General features: G+C 57.0%; 1 protein-coding gene across 2 annotated transcripts; it reads right to left on the bottom strand.

Moving 5' to 3' along the window:
* Window positions 1–859: 859 nt before the first annotated feature.
* Window positions 860–16,134, bottom strand: FA2H (fatty acid 2-hydroxylase). Of its 2 annotated transcripts, none has more exons than XM_057415200.1 (7): window positions 16,035–16,134; window positions 5,849–5,944; window positions 4,017–4,159; window positions 3,792–3,898; window positions 2,366–2,538; window positions 1,653–1,905; window positions 860–1,004 (listed from the first exon to the last, which is right to left on the bottom strand). In XM_057415200.1, exons 1-7 carry the CDS (start codon window positions 16,116–16,118, stop codon window positions 925–927), a joined length of 936 nt encoding a protein of 311 aa, XP_057271183.1. In that variant the 5' UTR covers window positions 16,119–16,134; the 3' UTR covers window positions 860–924. The 2 variants fall into 2 exon arrangements, with proteins under 2 accessions (XP_057271183.1, XP_057271182.1); XM_057415199.1 differs by lacking the exon at window positions 16,035–16,134 and adding an exon at window positions 12,049–12,324.
* Window positions 16,135–17,011: the final 877 nt, after the last annotated feature.

Here is a 17,011-nt window from a genome sequence, read left to right on the forward strand (position 1 = left end):
ACAGATTTTGCCAGCATATGGAGATAAGAAAGGAAACCCCAAGGTATTGCAGCACCAAGGGCCATCAGCACCTGGGAATGGATGTACCCAGGCTGGGAGAATGTGGGAGGAGGCCCAAGGGATACACTAGCCAGACCCTGTTTAAAAGGCTTTATTTTTCACAATATACAGTTTATTTACAATTGTAGCGTCTACAGTTTCACACAGAACTTTATTCCAAAACCTGCAGTAAACATTCAGGAAAAAAAAAACAAAAACAACACAAACCCAATCACAGGATCAGCAAAAAGGTATCAGGTAGTAATTCTGTTCATTGGAGTTTCAGTTTTGCGTAGCCACTGTCTACAAAACCCATGAACTTGATAAATCTGGGAGAGAGATTTAGGTTTGCAGTGTTTAGAAAAAGACAAAATACAGACATAAAGGATCCCCATGCAAAAGACTGCAGGCTAAGAAAACCCTGTGTGGGATTGGGCCGGGAGAAGGATCCAGGATATGGAAGCCTCTCGGCACAAGTTAGGTGACGAAGTTAACTGCAGCGTGTTGTATGCCCAGAGAGGGCCACAGGGCTTGAGCAAGGTTCAGGGCAGAGGAGGGAGGGTGGCATCAGGCACTTCATGTCTCAGGCAGCAGATCTGCCCATGCATCCATGTCCTGGAGCAGGAGAGCAGCAAGGAAGGGGCAGGAGTGCCACAGGGAGCCCCACAACCTCCTCCTCCTCCCCTTTCCCTGCATCCTCACACCCTATCCCCCTTGGCAATGCCACAGTGCACCACAGGGATGCTCCAGTGTGGAGCCACTGCTGTGGCACAATCCCCAGGAAGGAGGTAGGCTCCTGTGCTGTCCCTCCCCAGGCTTGGAGGGACGCCAGCCCCAGCCCGGGATGGGAAGAGCCAACAGCCAGGTGCCATACCATCAGAGCCGTCAGTCCTTCTTCTCAAAGGTCTCTTCAGGGATGAGAGTCCCAAAGGGGTGATCCCAGAAGCGAGTGGTGATGCCAAAGCCTGTGGGTGGGATAGAGAGAGCTGAGTCCACAGCACCACTGGCACCAGGATGCTGCTTGGGCAGGGCACAGCTTGCTTTACATTAACTGATGAGGGAGAGAAGGGAGGAAGGAAAGGCAAGGGTGAGAAGAAAGAGCAGAAGGAGCTGTCTGAGCCATTCTGGCAGCCCCATGGATGATAGCTTATCTGGATGGGGCGTTTTCTCCTAGGAAACCGGGCAAAGGCCAAGTTGAGCAAGTGCCAGGTTGGAGAAGGTGTGGGGAGGACTTGGGGGAGCCCTGGGCCTCACCCTCAGCCTCACCCTGTGCCTGACAACACCTCCAGGCAGGATGAGATGCTGCTCCAAGCAGGGACAGGCACCCACAATCATGTCCCTGCCCCGGCATCCCCAGGCAGCATCGGTGCCTACCAGTGAGAGGGATTGCTGCCTTCACCCCTGCAACATGCCAGCTCCCCATCCTCAACCTGGGAGCCAAGAAAGGTGACCAGTGGGGCTGCAACACCTCATATACCACTTCTCCAGCAGCATGGGTGGGCTTCCCCATCCCAAATACCAAACATTTCAGAGCATCAGCTGCACACACGCAGGGAGGTGAGGCTGTGACAGCCCTTGCTCCCTGCCAGCACACATGGGCAATGGAGCACTACCTGATTTTTGGTGTTCAAAGTGGTGCTTGACGTGATAAGCCTTCAGGCCATACAGGTAGGTGCCCTTCTTCGGTGACCCATAGTGGAGGTAATAGTGCATCATGTCGTAGATGACGTAGCCACAGAGGCCCCCAACAAACACTGAGAGCCCCAGCACCTCGGGCAGCAGGAGCTGCAGGACGCCATAGAAGAAGCCGATCACTAGCGAGGCTGGCACGGGAGGAAACACCAGGCGGGAGCTGTCAAAGGGAGACTGGAAGCAGAGAAAGATGATGGGAAAGGGAGCTCCTAGCTCACCTCACAATTCCCAGCACATCCCTGCGAAGCAGGCTGGGAAAAGCAAACACCAAAGCCTCCAGAAACCCTCCCCAAAAGATGAGCCCAGCAGCGAGAGCAGCCACTTGCCCTCGCCAAGGTGGCTGGGCAGCTGGTGGCTTTGGAGGTCCCTGAGCTCCACAAGGACATTTTATCCAGTGAAGCTAGAGGGAGCCCACGGCTTTTTTGGTCTTCCCACTTGCCCTGACAGAGCTTGCAGCTTTGACTCCAGCTCCTCAAGAGCCCATCTTGCAGTCCTCATCAGTATTAAGTAAGGGCCCGGCTTGGGGCAAAGATGTCACAAGTCGCACATTGAACACGCACCGACAGGCTCCGCCTGAGCAAAGGCCACTGTTCCCATGCTCAGTGGGTGCCAGCAGAGGTGAGCTGTGACTCACCTTGTGATGCTGCCCATGCAGCAAGAAATGCAGGGTGATGAGATAGTAGTTACTAGCAGGTGGCTTCATGTGGAAGACAAAGCGATGGATGAGGTACTCTAGCAGGGACCACAGGAACATCCCCAGGAGGAAGATGAAGGGGAAGTAATATTTGTGGACGGGGATGGAGTACTCTACACAATAAGACATGCAGCCATTAGCAGGGCAGGTGATACGCAAGTGCTCTTCTCCTTCACCATCCTCTTCCTCATCAGCTTTCCCTCCCTCTCACCTGTCATCCACCTCCTGCCCTGAGCTTCACCAGGGAGCTCCTCAAGCACCACTCCTAGACACATCTTCCTTTGATTTCCACTAATTTATACTCGTTATGGAAACAGTTGGCTTCTTGCTGCCACAGGGAGCTGGTGAGGGGGGTCCCCTACATCCCAGATGGTAATGAAGGGCTTGGGATGTGCACTTGTAGGGACAACCCTGTCTGAACAAAGCTGCTTCACCCTCCAGAACAAGGCAGGAGGGACCTTATTTGTGGCGGCAGCACTCATCACAGTTAAACAGTGCTGCGGTGCTGTTTTTTTATTATCTTTGGGGAAAAAGAATGGGTTTGTTGGGCACTTTCCCCCACAGAGCATTTTTCAGCCACCTCCTCCTTTCAGGGCTGGCTGACAGCCCTGCATCTTTGCTGAAAGAATTCAGATCTCCCCCAGTGTGTTCAATTTTGGGGGAAAAAAAAACAAAACCAAAACCAAAACAAAACCACCAAAACCTTGGCAGCAAGGTGTCGAATGCCATGAGGAGCAGGAGGTTGCCAGGGCAGCCAGGCACAGCTGGCACCGGCTGGCACCTTGCAAAAAAAACCAGGGAGCCCAGCAGAAGAAAAAAGGACAACAAAGACGACAGCCTGCCCTGGCCATGCCTGTTATTCCCGGGGGAGCAGACAGTGGGAGATTCAAGGGCAGGCACTCCGGGCAAACAAGCCCTGCACTGTGCGATGCCAACGGCGCTGAGAGCTGGGTTTGTTTGCCTGCTATGCTGGCATCCAGGGTGGCCCAGGGTGGGTGTCAGTGGGTTTGGCACACACTGTAGTGCCTGCAGGGCTTGGGTTTGGGATGGAAGGAAGGGAGGGAGAAAAGAGGGAGCAGTCTGCATGCTCCATGGCTCTATCTATGTTCTTTGCTGGGACAGAATGGTGTACATCAGAGGAGGGAATGGAGGTGGGTGAGCTCAGGCTTTAAAGTAATGCAGGCAGCTTTGTGCAGGGGACATGCCAGTGGCCATAGGGACAGGGGTTCACCCGCTACTTGTGCATGTGACTCGTATTGAGCATGCATGGAAGAAGGGATGCAGAAAAGATGCAGAAGTCTTCACCCCACCCCAGAACCAAAGTGGGAGCAGTGAGTGAGCACAAAGGCTTTGGTGCTGCTTATACCTGTGGTGAAAGAGGAGAAGAGCCTTGTGTTGCCCTGGGCAAGGGAGGTGTAGCTGACCCAGCTGAGATAGAGCACTAAAGGAGTCCACACCATGAACACCACATACCTGTGGGATAGAGGGAGATACCAGAGAGCGTCCCATGGGGTGGGGCAAGCTGTGTGTCATCGCCCCCCCTCCCCATGGAGGCACTGGCCAGGGCATGGCACAGACCCCAGGGGCTCACCACGCTGTCTTGGAGAGGGACTCGAGGAAATCCGAGTGGAAGAGGCGGATGGGACGATCCACGGGCTGGTGCACCCACTCATCGTACTTCTCCCCCAGGTAGCCCACCTGCCACAGCAAGGGCTTCTGCCAGTCCACCAGGTCCTGAGGGAGTAGACACCAGTTGTACCCACACACTGCCCTGGTACTGGACACAGAGTTGTGGGATCTGGAGCTACAAATCCCATTCCATGCCCCACAAGCAGCTGCTTCTTGTTCCAAGTGGCCCAAAGCTCCCTATAAGCAGTGGCACAGGACAGACAAGCAGAGCCAGACACACATCAGCTCCACCTACACACAAGCACAGGGCTGAGCTCACCCCCTGTGCCACTGGGTACCTGCCAGTGGTTCAAGGTGAAGGTGGCTGTACCAGACCTGGCTCAGAATCAGGTCCCAATAACACAGGCTCTCTCTCCACTGGGAGCTGCCAAGATTAGATAGTGAGCAGCAATATTGCCCCCTCACCAGCCACGCCAGTGAGGTGGAGGTCAGATGTGGAGCCCATCCCCATGGCATTGCCCTGACCAAGGGCTTTTCTCCTTGTGGAGAGGACACACAGGGCAACCACAGCTATTTGAGTGCTCCAGCAGTGAAGAGTGAAGCAGAAAGGGATGGGGAGCAGGGGGACAGGATGGGAATACAAACATTGGTTATGCTCCCATGCATAACTGCATTCAGATGGCTGCAAAAGCAAGAAGGGACCCGTGCAGCTGTGCATGTCTGCATGGGACAAAAATAGAGAGGCACAACCGGCAGCACCACCTCTGCTGCTGCTCAGCATCCCCAGGCACGTCTTCTGCTGGCCTGGCCAGATAAGTTGATTTCTTGGTCCCACCCCTGCCCTGGGACAGAAACCACACTCACGATACCAAGCCCCAGGCCTGGAACCTCTCCATTGTCCAGCCTATGCTGTGCACCACAGGCACAGCACCAGCGGCTGTGCCACTGGTCATTTGTCAGTGGTGGCAGGGGGTGGCTCAGTTTGGAGAGCTTCATAGCAAAGGGCTGAGGTGGCCATGGCCTTTATTTGGGCTCTGCTGCTGGCAGGGATGGATGTGATCACCCAGGAGGGGAAACAACCCTAGCCTGCAGGGGTGCAAGGCATGGAGACACCCTCCATTGGGGAGGTAGAGGAAAAATCAGAGCAAAAATGTCTCTTTGGGGTAACTGATTTTAAAGGCAGGCAGCAAGTGAAATATAAAGGGGGGGGGAGGGGGGGAGGGAGTGAAAGGTGTTCTCCTGCTCAAAATAAAACGACCTTTTGCAAGATAAAGGCACACTCACTGAGGAGCATGCAAGGCTCCTCAGCAGCCAGAGGGTGCCACGGAAGGAAGGGACATTCGAAGGCACCTTGGGGACAAATCCCTGCCTCTGTGGTGTACTCAGATTGGAGCTAGCAAGACAGGGAGCACTCTGCACACAAGAGGATCACCCTGCCCAGGACAGGGGATCCCTTAGTACTTAGTCAAGGGGGAAAAAAGTGGAGAAAAGCAATAAGTAAGGCAAGTAAGGTGTGGACTGGCAGCACATCCCACTTGACGGGCATGGCTGCTGTCAGAGAGAGCCATTTCCTCCCACGCCGCCACAGCAGGAGCCTCCCAGCACAGCCACGCCTGGGCAATAAAGCAGGAGTGATGCTGTCTGTGCTGGGAGAAAGGGCAGAAGCAGCTGGCTTGGCCCACCTCCCTCCTGGCATCCCTCCCATCCCCGGGGTCAGCAGCCAGACAGCGTTCCTGCAGGGGACAGGATAGCTGGCCTTCCCCAGGAGCACTCTGGCAGATCCCCAGCTCTCACCTTCCCCACATCCACTGTTTTACAGCGGGGATCCATCCCTGCTGGGGTCTGGGTTGCAGCACCCACTGTCTGCTCATCCACTGGCTTGGCAGGGTTCTGGAAAAGGAAGGAAAACCCTGCAGTGAAGCATGGGTGACAGACATGGTTGCGGACAGGGATGGTGGTACCAGCCAGGGGCACGGGCACAGCATGCTCATGACTGCCTGCTAAATGAATCAGAGGGAAATATCTGATGAATTTAAGTCAGTCAGTACCTGCACAGCAGGTTCCCGAGGGATGTGGCCACCAGCTATCCTTGAACTGCCCATCAGGCATCGCACGCTCAGGTCTGTTTGGAACCTCTCCCCAAGCCCAGTGTTCAGAGCACCTCACCATGCTGCCAGCAGGGCACCCGGTTCTGGTGCTTCAGGAGGCATCACTGGGTTAGCATTCACCACACTGGCAATGGGCTCCCTCCTGACCCCACTGCTCCCCGGCAAAAGCCTGACTCAGCATTTTGGTTCCCAAGGTTCACTTTGGAGCTGGGAAGCATGGCACAGCTGGTGGCATCACCCTGGCACCAGGCACCAGAAAGAAATGCACCGGGAGGGAGCTCACTGCAGGGAAAAGGCAAAGTGCCATTTGCAGGGTGGTGCTGGGCCTGGCACCTTGGACACAGGCTGTACAAGGTGGGGTGGGGAGGCTTGGTTTTGGCTAGAAAAGGCACACTGAAGCTTTGGGGATGAAGCAAGATGAGCCCAGATTGCGGTCCTACTGCCAGGGCTGGCCAGGAAACAGGAGAAACCTGCCTTGTGCAGAGCTTTGAAATAAATCCATCACCAGCCACCGGCAGCGGCCTCCTTCCCGCTGTGCTGCCAGCTCTGGCCCTGCTGCCACCACAGGGCTCGGTGAGGGCACGGCGTGCCTATGCAAGCCCAGCACCGGCCATGCCCCGCGGCACCGGCCGCCTGCCGGCTCCAAGGCAGGACGTGCCAAACATGCCTTCTCTCCTGCTTTGTCACCTTGAGTTACCCATTAACCAGCAGCAGGGTACGGTGTGGCCCGGCAGCCCTGACACACCAGTGCCCGCCGGGGCTCCCAGTTGTTCTGGGAGGAAGGGAGTTCTCCCCGCAGTCATCATGGGTCCTCAGTGCATGCTCTCCCCACTTCTCCAAGAGGGGTGCGATTCCCTGTGGGAATAAACACCCCAGCAGCCACTGGGAGCTGGGATGCAGGAGAATCAAGTGTCACCTCACTAGGGGGGACAGGACTTTACTCCCTGCCACATTGGTGACACCGAGGCAAGGCCCCAGCACTCCTTGCCAGTCAGGCTCCCAGTTCCTGTCCTGGGCTAGCTGGATTTCAAGCCTCATTCCACTGCTACAGGAGCTGCACTACCCAGCCCTGAGGCAGCCTCTCACCCTGGGGCAGGGCAGGGCTTATTTCCAGCAAGGCTGGACCTGAGAAAGCATCAGTTTTACTGGAGGCAGAGCACCAGCATGAACTCTGGACCACCACATCTCCCTCTGCAGGGCCCCCCACTGCTATTTTTGGCTTTGCATGATCTGTCTTTCAGGCAGACCTCCAAAAACTGAGGTGGGATGCCTTGAAATTCAGCTGAGGATGGTGAAGTCATGGCTTTGCCTCCTTCCCACTGATCCTTTGGGAGAAAATTTGGCTTTACAAGAGAAAGAGATGGCTCCTCCTTCCCCCAGAAAATGAGACCCTGCTCTCCACCTCAATGCTTGCACCTCAGCCTTGCTGGCAGCAGGAAGGATGCTTAAGAAAGCACGCTGATGCAACCCCCGGGCACCTCTCCTCCCCTTCCTGACATATCCACATGCCTCTATCTCCTCTGCCCACGGACACCCGAGCACCACATCATGTCCAAAGGCTTCCCTGTCCTTCCAGGTCAAGGAGGTGGACAGGGGCTCAGATCGCACCTCACTAGCAGCACCCAGTCTGGGCAGGTCTGGTGCCACCAGTGTAATACCATCGCCCTGTGTGTTCCCTTGCAGCACCCTGCCTCACCCGAGTCACCTCCTCCTCCTCAGCAGGGAACCATAAGGAAGGCTCTCCTCTTGCTCATCCCAGGGCTAGCACCAAAAGAACCAGCAGCAGTGGCGTAATGGGGTGCAAGCCATGCATGCATGCCCTGGCTCGCTCCTTGGAGCGGCAGCGCACTCCTTCCTTCCCGGAGCACACAGGGATCCTTTACGGACCAAGAGCCATCAGCACCCAGACCAGCACTGGAGCTTCTCCTCCTCTTCCTCATAAAAGGTGGGTTTGAAGAAGGCTGAAGGGGTCTTTGCGAGTGCCAGGTTCTGCCTGTTGCCTGTGTGTGATGCTGATGCATCAGTGTCGTCCCCAGGCAAACAGGTCCTGCCAGGAATGATGTGCAAGAACCTGATGTAACGAAGGGAAAGTTAACACCTACAAAGACCATGTTCCCACTGCCACCCCAGCAAGGTGCTGGCTCTCCTGCTGTGAGGCAACATGGCCAGACACTCAGGGCACAGCATGATGTGGTAACTGGGTGACCCTGCACCCACCTCCGAGCATCCCTCTGCCCTGCACAGGTCAGGCAGGGAGCTGATCGCTGGTCCTGTGCCAGCCAGACAGCACTGGCTGTAGAATCCTAGCCTGTTTTGGGTTGGAAGGGACCTCAAAGCTCACCCAGTTCCAACCCCTGCCACAGACAGGGACACCTTCCAATAGACCAGGTTGCTCCAAGCCCCGTCCAACCTGGCCTTGAACACTGCCAGGGATGGGGCAGCCACAGCTTCTCTGGGCAACCTGTGCCAGGGCCTCAGCACCCTCATAGGGAAGAACTTCTGCCTAAGAGCTCATCTCAATCTCCCCTCTGGCAGGTTAAAGCCATTCCCCCTTGTCCGGTCCCTACAAGCCCCTTGTCAAAAGCCCTTCTCCAGGTTTCTTGTCAGCCCCTTTAGGTATTAAGGACTGTTAACAAGGTCTCTGCTGAGCCTTCTCTTCTCCAGGCTGTTGCTGCCCAGAAGCAGGGCTCAGGATGAAGGAAAACAAACCCAGTATGATGTGGGCAGGTACAAAGAGGAGAGATGGTCTGGCATGAGGCTCAGTGTGCCTGGGACACAGGCAGGAGGAGAAGCTGGAAACCTCACCCTGGCCCAAGCAGGGTGATGCTGCATGCAGACCACTGCTCGAACAGCAGCCTTGGATCCAGTTTTCTATCCAAGAACCTCCAGGACCTTCACCAAGCTCCTAAGCCAGCTCAGTTTGCTGTTGCCCACACAGGAGAAGCTGTGTTGGCAATGTAGGCTCGGGCATGCAGCACAAGGACACCCCATGAGGCACAGGGAGCCCAGGCGAGGGCCCCACCCGCAGTGGCATGGTCCCAGCATCACCATCCCACCAGCATCACCATGCCCGGACAGTGGCTGGCAGAGCCCCCCGAAGCTGCTTCGCAGCCCATTAAACTGGGTGCAGCCAGGACTATTAAAATGAGGTGGAATTTAACTTGTTCTAATGACAATAACAATAAAAAAGTCATTTCTTGTTGCAATGCCTGCAAAGAACATGTGAGCGCTTATGTCCAAGTGAGGTCAGGGTGGGATGGAGAACCAGGGCAAGCCCGACATGGGGTGATGTGGGTGAAAGGAAGGGGAGGACGCCAACCCCAAGAGGCATGGGAGATTCACCGTGACTCATGACCACGTCACACACCGCAGAGAGGCTGTGATGAAAGTCTCTCATTGCTTAAATTGGAGGGGTAATTAGATGATCCAGTTTCCCTCTGGCAAGGCTGCTAAAATCCACTGTCTAGTTTGGGTAATTGTTGCTTCTCACTTTGATCTCCCCTATATATTCTGCATATTTATGCATAGATAAAGAGGAGGGTTAATTTGTCCTTAGCCAAATGAGGCTGGGTGATGCAGAAGAGGGACCTCCAGCAGCAGGATGGAGCCGAGCTCCCAAGAGCAGCAGGAAGAGGCACAGAGAGGCTTGCCAGCCGGATGAAGGCTGCCTCTCATCTTCCTCTTTGCCTTTCCTGCACTAATCATAGAATCCCGTACTGGTTTGTGTTGGAAACGAGGTTAAACTCATGGAGTTCCAACCCCTGCCACAGGCAGGGACACCTTCCACTAGACCAGGTTGCTCCAAGCCTCGTCCAACCTGGCCTTGAACACTGCCAGGGATGGGGCAGCCACAGCTTCTCTGGGCACCCTGGGCAAGGGCCTCACAGGGAAGAACTTCTTCCCATTTCCAAACATAAGCAGGCAGGGATGCTGGATGCCTGCAGGACCACAGCATGGCATGGGAACGGTGCAGTTCTGGGACTCCCGATGGATGAGAAGCACCAGCAAAGCCGTGGGAGTCCAAGCCAGACTACAGCAATGCAACACTTCCTTCAAAGAACTGCTTGGGGTCTGCCAGCCCAAAAGTAGCCAAAGCAAAATCCTAAGCACCAATGATGGCATCAATTCCCCTTCTCCCTCCAAAGGATTTTTGGGGGTGGCAAGTCTGTCAGAGCAGCTCACACAAGGCGCATGCTAGATGCAGCACAGCCAACCTTGCCATGCAGCAGGCAGCTTCTTTGCCTCTGCCCCCCCCCCCCCCCCCCCCCCCCCCCCCCCCATGTTACAACCTGGGATGGTTTATCTAGTGCCAGGTAATGTCTGATCTCCCTGCACTCCAGTGTTATCACGCCGTGTATTTGCATAGGGACGGTGGCAATTCCCTGTGGTGCGAGAACTTGTTTGTCCGGAACCTTCCTTTGCCCCAACCCGTTGGGCTCGTCACGCCTGCGAGGAGGCGGCAGCAGCAGCAACGAGTGTCCCAACAGAAGAGGTGCCATCTCTGGGACCCAGGGAATGAGCCAGCATCGCGCTGGGGCTGAACAAAACCCCATCTGTGGCCCTGCTGCTGATCAGGGCTGAGGCTGCGCCACAGGGAGAGAGTGCAAACAACCAGCCAGAGGGACCGAGTGGTCATTGACCTTGCCAGGATGTCAGGAGGGGAAAGCACTGAACTGGGCTAGCAAAGGGGTGGGGTGGCCCCACTGCTCGAGCATCCTGGGGCGGCAGCACCCGCTGCCACGCTGCCTTCGGAAAGTCCACCCAGCAGAAGTGCAGCGTTCTGGGGCACTTTCCTTTCTGCATGGGCAGTGGCTGAGCATGGGGCTGTCGTGGAGGGGATGGTGCTGAGTCACAACCACCCTTATCCCACACTCAGACGTTGGGGAGGTGACCAGGCTCCTCACTGCAGTGCTGGCCACTAGCTGCCGGCAAGTCCTGGTGCCCTGCACCCCAGTCCCCGAGGGCCAGCAGTGCCAGGAAGATTGCCCTACCCCATTGCCCACCCCGTGCCACTCAGCTCTACTAAAACCAACACTGAGCTGGATGTCCCCATCTCCCACACCCCTCCAAAGACCCAAGCACCTCTCTGCCATGCTGGCATGTCAGGATCCACTATCAGCCCTGCCATCCATCATGGCCAGGGTGGGATGTGTCCATGGGATGGGATCCCAAAGATACCAGGCTTTGGATGCCTGGGACATGGTCACTCTCAGGCCCTGAGCTGCCTGGACTCTATGTGTCTTGGGATCCTCTGCCCCAGAGAGCCCACCCCCACTGACATTGACAGCCCCACAGATTTGCCTGGAACCAGCATGCTCCATGCACCTGGGACCTTTGCACCCCGTACAACTCACGCATACAGGGGTCCAGAAGCCTCAAACATGCCCTGTCCCAAACACAGCTCATGTTCTGAACACCCCAGAACCTCCACAGCCTACAGCTCTGACCTGTACCTGGATGCCATATAAACCCTATATGCTACATGCACCCCAAAGCTCCACGGCCAGTACACCCCAGACCTTAAATAGCTTCTGCATGTCCTGTACTGCCTTAAACCCATGGAGCCTGGACATAGGATCCCTTAGAGACTCTGTACAGCTCGAACTGCATGCACCCTGGACTTGGGGTGCGCTACAGACTCATGCACTGCTCAGATCCCACACAGCCTGAGCAATCCAATGGGCTCTGTATGCCCTGGACCTGGGACACCCCAGATGTGGAACACCCTGTGGGCTCTGTACACCCTGGACTTGGGAGACCCCATATCTGGGATACCCTATGGGCTCTGTACACCCTGGACCTGGGACACCTTGGACCCCCAATGAGCCCTGCACACTCTAGACCCGGGACACCCTCTGTGCTGTCAACCGCGGCCGCCGGCGTTACCTGCTCCTCGCCGGGCTCCATCTCCCCCACGTAGTACTGCTCCAGCCAGCGGCGGGCGTTGTCCGAGTGCCGGTGCGGCGGCCCGTCCAGGGCTGCGCTCACGTCGGTGCCCGCGCGGCGCCGCAGCAGCTGCTCCCCTCCCGGGTGCAGCCGCACGAACCCGCTCAGGTCGTAGAGGCGGCGGCGGCAGGACACGAGGCAGGCGCCCTGCGCGCAGCGAGCCCGCACCTCGGCGGCACTGAACGACCGCGGCGACGGTGCCGGTGCCGCCGCCATGGCCCCGCTGACGGCAGCTTCCTTTCCCTTCCCGCACGGCACCGCACCGCACCTCACCGCTCTGCCGGCACCGGCACACCCGCGTGTGGGCATATGCCAGCCGGCCACGCCCCTCAATAGGCCACGCCCCCCGGACGGGGCTTACCCGGGGAAGCTCCGCCCCCTCACCGAGAGCGACGGGAGGGGACCGGGGAGCCCAGGGGTGGGTGATGGGGGGCCTGGGGCACCCCGGGGTGGGAATAAAGGAGCCACAGGGGGGTGATGCAGGAGGAGGGCTCCAAGGGGGCACCCCAGGGAGGGCACGGGGGCACTCGTGAGGGTGGGTTATGGGGGGCACTGTGGCACTCAGGGGTGGGGGGAAGTGGAGCATGGGCACCCTAGGGGGAACTATGGGGGATAGGGATATCCCTGGGGGGGTAACTGGGGGTACGGGACATCCCTCCCCCAAGCTTCGTGGTGGCTGAGGCAGGGGGAACCCAATCCTGGCTCACAGCCCACCCAGGAGAGACCACCCCTCCCCAGTGTCACTTGCCATGAAGAGTTATGTGTCCCACAGCTAATTAATACTTAATTACATGTCGCACATGTGATTAGCCAGGGCAGACCAGCACCCCCAGCCCCTCTCCCCCCCCGAGAACCACAGACAGATAAATCACAAGGAATGACAAGAAAGGAGCTTTTCCCCCACTCCAGCAAAGCACTCCCTCCAAGAAGCACTGGGGCTGGGGGGGGGACAACACTGCTGTGGGGTGACACCCTTGACCACAGGTTGGACACATACTGGCATATTTTGCTGTCACGGGCCACAGCCGGTGATTAAGATGGGGTTTGGAGTCAAGAATGAGGGGACGCCCCCGGCCCTGCCCCAGCACCCGGCTTTGGGGTATTAAGAGAGGCCTTTAATCAAGGCAGATGCAAAACTTGTCATAGTGGCTTCACCTTCCAGCCCTGCTCCCAGCGTCACATGGAGCTGTTGGAGCAAGTCCGGAGGAGACTATGATGATGATCAGGGACTGGAGCACCTCCCATATTGAAGACAGGATGAGAAAGTCGGGGCTGTTCAGCCTGGAGAAGGAAAGGCTTCGTGGAGACCTCATAGCAGCCTTCCAGTATCTGAAGGGGGCCTACAAGGGGGCTGGAGAGGGACTCTTCATTAGGGACTGTGGGGACAGGACAAGGGGCAATGGTTTAAACTTAAACAGGGGAAGTTCAGGTTAGATCTTAGGCAGAAGTTCTTCCCTGTGAGGGTGGTGAGGCCCTGGGACAAGGTGCCCAGAGAAGCTGTGGCTGCCCCATCCCTGGCAGTGTTCAAGGCCAGGTTGGATGGGGCTTGGATCAACCTGCTCTAGCGGAAGGTGTCCCTGTCCATGGGAGGGGGTTGGAACTGGGTGAGCTTTGAGGCCCCTTCCAACCAAAACCAGTCTGGGATTCTGTGATTCTGTGCGGTCAAAACCATCCCTTGGAGGCATTGCAGGGATTAAGGTCTCTCCAGTGAGTGTGGAGGCAGTGGCACCACCCCAAGGTGGATGCTGAAGGAGCAGAAGGGACCCCCGGCTGTGGCCTCACCAACACTGCCCCCCGTGGCTGTGCTGTCTCCCTGCCGCCCAGGCCGGTCCTGCCGGTGGTATGGGTCCAGCCCCACCACAGCGTCCAGCGGTTGCTGCAGTTCCTGGAGCAGCAGCCCCCAGCGCGTCCTGGTCTGTCCCAAGCTCGCCCCAGGGCCCGCGAAACCCGGGAAAGGCATTTCCTTCCCTTCACACCCACACCCAGACAGGACAAGGGAAGGCAGGCCAGGCGCCACGGTGATGGCCCAGGAGCCAGGGGGATGCTCCCGGGTTTCTGACTGCCCAGGTCCCTCGGGCACATCGTGCTGCAAAGGGCCATGAGAGGGGGTCGCTTGTGGTTTCAGCTCCTGGCAAGGATGGGATCAGCTTTTGCCAGCTCCGGTTTCCCAGCACAGCACAGGGTGCACCGATGGGTCTCTTCTGTGGCGCCCACCTAAGTACGCAGGGGTTGCTGTCCCAGCTCCCCCACATCAGGGCTTGAGGACATCAGTGAGCTAACACCGTCTGCCCTCGCTACAGGTTGCTGACAGCTCCCGGGCTCCATGGTGGGGCTCTGTCCTCTGTGCAAGGGACAGGGATGTCCCCAGGGTGGGCAAGCAGACCCCCAGCTCTGCGGTGAGGATGTCACCCGTGGGAGCAGGGATGCTCCAAGCACTGGAGGCACTGGGAGAAGGTTGGTGCGCAGGCCAAGCTGTATGACAGATGCTGCTGTCACGGCAGTGGAGAGTGTTGCCACTGTACCCCCATCCAGCCACAATCCTCATCCCTGTCCCCACATCGTGCTGGCCCCCAATGCGAGCAGCATCCAGGAGTGGAGCCAGGTGATGATTAGCCTGGCCCAAACGAGAGCAGCCAAGTGGTTTTTGCTTCTCAGCCCTGAACTGGTTTACCCACCAGGCAGACGCCGGGGCTGGTGTGAGACAGACACAGGAATGTGCCACAGGGCTTTGGGCAGGATCAGACCCTATAGTGCAGGCACAGGCTGGCACTGGTGGAATGGTGCTGCAGCCACAGGGGAGGAGAGGGCTGACACAGGCACTGCAGCATCCCTATGGAGAGCTTCTCCTTGGCATGCCCTCCAACATCACTCTTCCTTGTTTTGCTGCCAAACTGATCAATGGAGATTAAACTTCCTTCTCCATGCATGGAGAGGCTTGGCGGGCACAGGAAAGGCACCCATGCTCCCCATCCCCCTGCTAGTTCTCCAGGGCACAAGAAGAGTTTAAAAAGCTCACGGTGTGGGCTGCCCCGGGAGCTTTCTTGTCCAGGTACACTTGGAAAGCCAGTGTGGATGCACTGGGCAGCCCTGGGCATACACTAAGCAGGCGGCTGAAGCAAGTCCTGCCAAAGCAGCTACTCGGCCTTGGCCCAAAGGTCCCCCGTGCTCAGCAACCACCTGTGCAAAAGCCAGCAGTGATAGGGCAAGATCAGGCACAGCGGTATCTCCACAGATCATTGCTGGTGCTGCGCATGGCCTGGGATGGAGCTTCTGCCCTTGGAAATACCTGATCACTCCCAGAGCCCTGGCAAACCCATGGCACTGGTGATGCCCTGAGGGAAGTGGTTTCACACCCTTCCCATGCTCCTGCCTCGTGCTGAGTGGCCAGTTTAATTCAATATCCCCTTGTCCTGCACCAGCAGAAACCACAAAGGGGTCACACCGTTTCCCCAGCACTCAAGAGTAACCATGGTCCATGACCTTGGTGGCTGGATGTCTTACGTGATGTGCATGGTCTGACCATGGCAGCATCCTCAGAGCTGGTTCAGTGTTAAGGGTGCCAAGACGTCCCCTCTTGAGCTATGCCTGCCTTCTTTTAAAGCCTGACATTTTAAGAGATTTGGCCAGATCTGGGAACTGTTTACATGTTAACAAACAGCAGGTGGCTCAGGGGAAAAGCAGTCAGGGACAGAGCAGATGGAGGCGCTGGTGTGGGTGCAGCAGCACGTCCTGTCTTGATTGCTGGTGCCGAGCACAGCAAGGGCAATACACTTCTCATTGGGTTCTGGGCAGGTGAGAATAAAGCATTCCAGTTTCCTTGCAGTAGTTATTTCTGCATTGAGCAAGACCGCTCCCAAAGCAACCACCACACATACTGCAGGGTGTGAGACAAACACCTGCAGCGTCCAGGAAGAAATTCCACTTACCTGTGCAGGGTTGCACAAACAAGCACAGCAAAGTGCTTTTCTTCCTTCCTTCGAAGCCTCAGCTGCCCTCCACCTCAGGCACATTCAGATACTATGGAGATAGACCCTAATGAACTGTAATAACACATAAACGCTGGCATCCACCCTTAAATCGCATGCGTCCTTTCCCTCCCAACCTACGCACGCACTCGAGCATGGAAATGAAAACACTTCCGAACTGAAGGGCTGGCATGCAGGAAGGTGGACAGCAGGAGCTGCCAGTAACAGCATCCTCACCCCAGGCCCAGCTCAGCACCTACTGAGCTTGCTGGGGGTGCAGGCACTGCCTGCAGCCCCCCTGAGCTGCAGGTTGTGGGGTTTGGTTCAGCAGCAGCTCAGACACTGCCTGGCTTCACTTTCATAGAATTACAGAGTGGTCTGAGTTGGAAAGGACCTTAAGATCATCCCATTCCAGCCCCCTGCCATGGGAAGGGACACCTCACACTAGACCCAAGGCTCTGTCCAACCTGGCCTTGAACACCGCCAGGGATGGAGCACTTACCACTTCTATGGGCAACCTATTCCAGTGCCTCCCCACCCTCACAGTAAAAAGCTTCTACCTTCCATCTAACCTGAACTTCCACTGTTTCAGTTTGAACCCATCACCCCTTGTCCTGTTGCTACAGTCCCTGATGACGAGTCCCTCCCCAGCATCCTTGTAGGCCCCTTAAGATACTGGAAGCCTGCTATGAGGTCTCCACCCACTGTTTTCCCAAGAGGTGCCTCACAACCCATGGACAGCTACCAGGCACCATCACATTATCCTGCTGTGAAAGTCAGTCTGGGGGTCCCTGCAGCAGGCAGTGAGCCCCACAGCTACTGCAGCTCTCTGGGGCTGCTGTGTGCAGGTATCCAGAGCAGGATCCCAGTGTGGGGTGCAGGGAGAGGGCTATGGGTGCAGCAGCGACTGCCACACTCGGAGGGAGAGCTGTGGAGGG

This window comes from Pezoporus wallicus, unplaced genomic scaffold (genome assembly GCF_028554395.1).
Source record: "Pezoporus wallicus isolate ANWC-B61680 ecotype Strahan unplaced genomic scaffold, APGP_CSIRO_Pwel_v1 contig_7896, whole genome shotgun sequence".
NCBI classification, from domain to species: Eukaryota; Metazoa; Chordata; class Aves; order Psittaciformes; family Psittacidae; genus Pezoporus; species Pezoporus wallicus.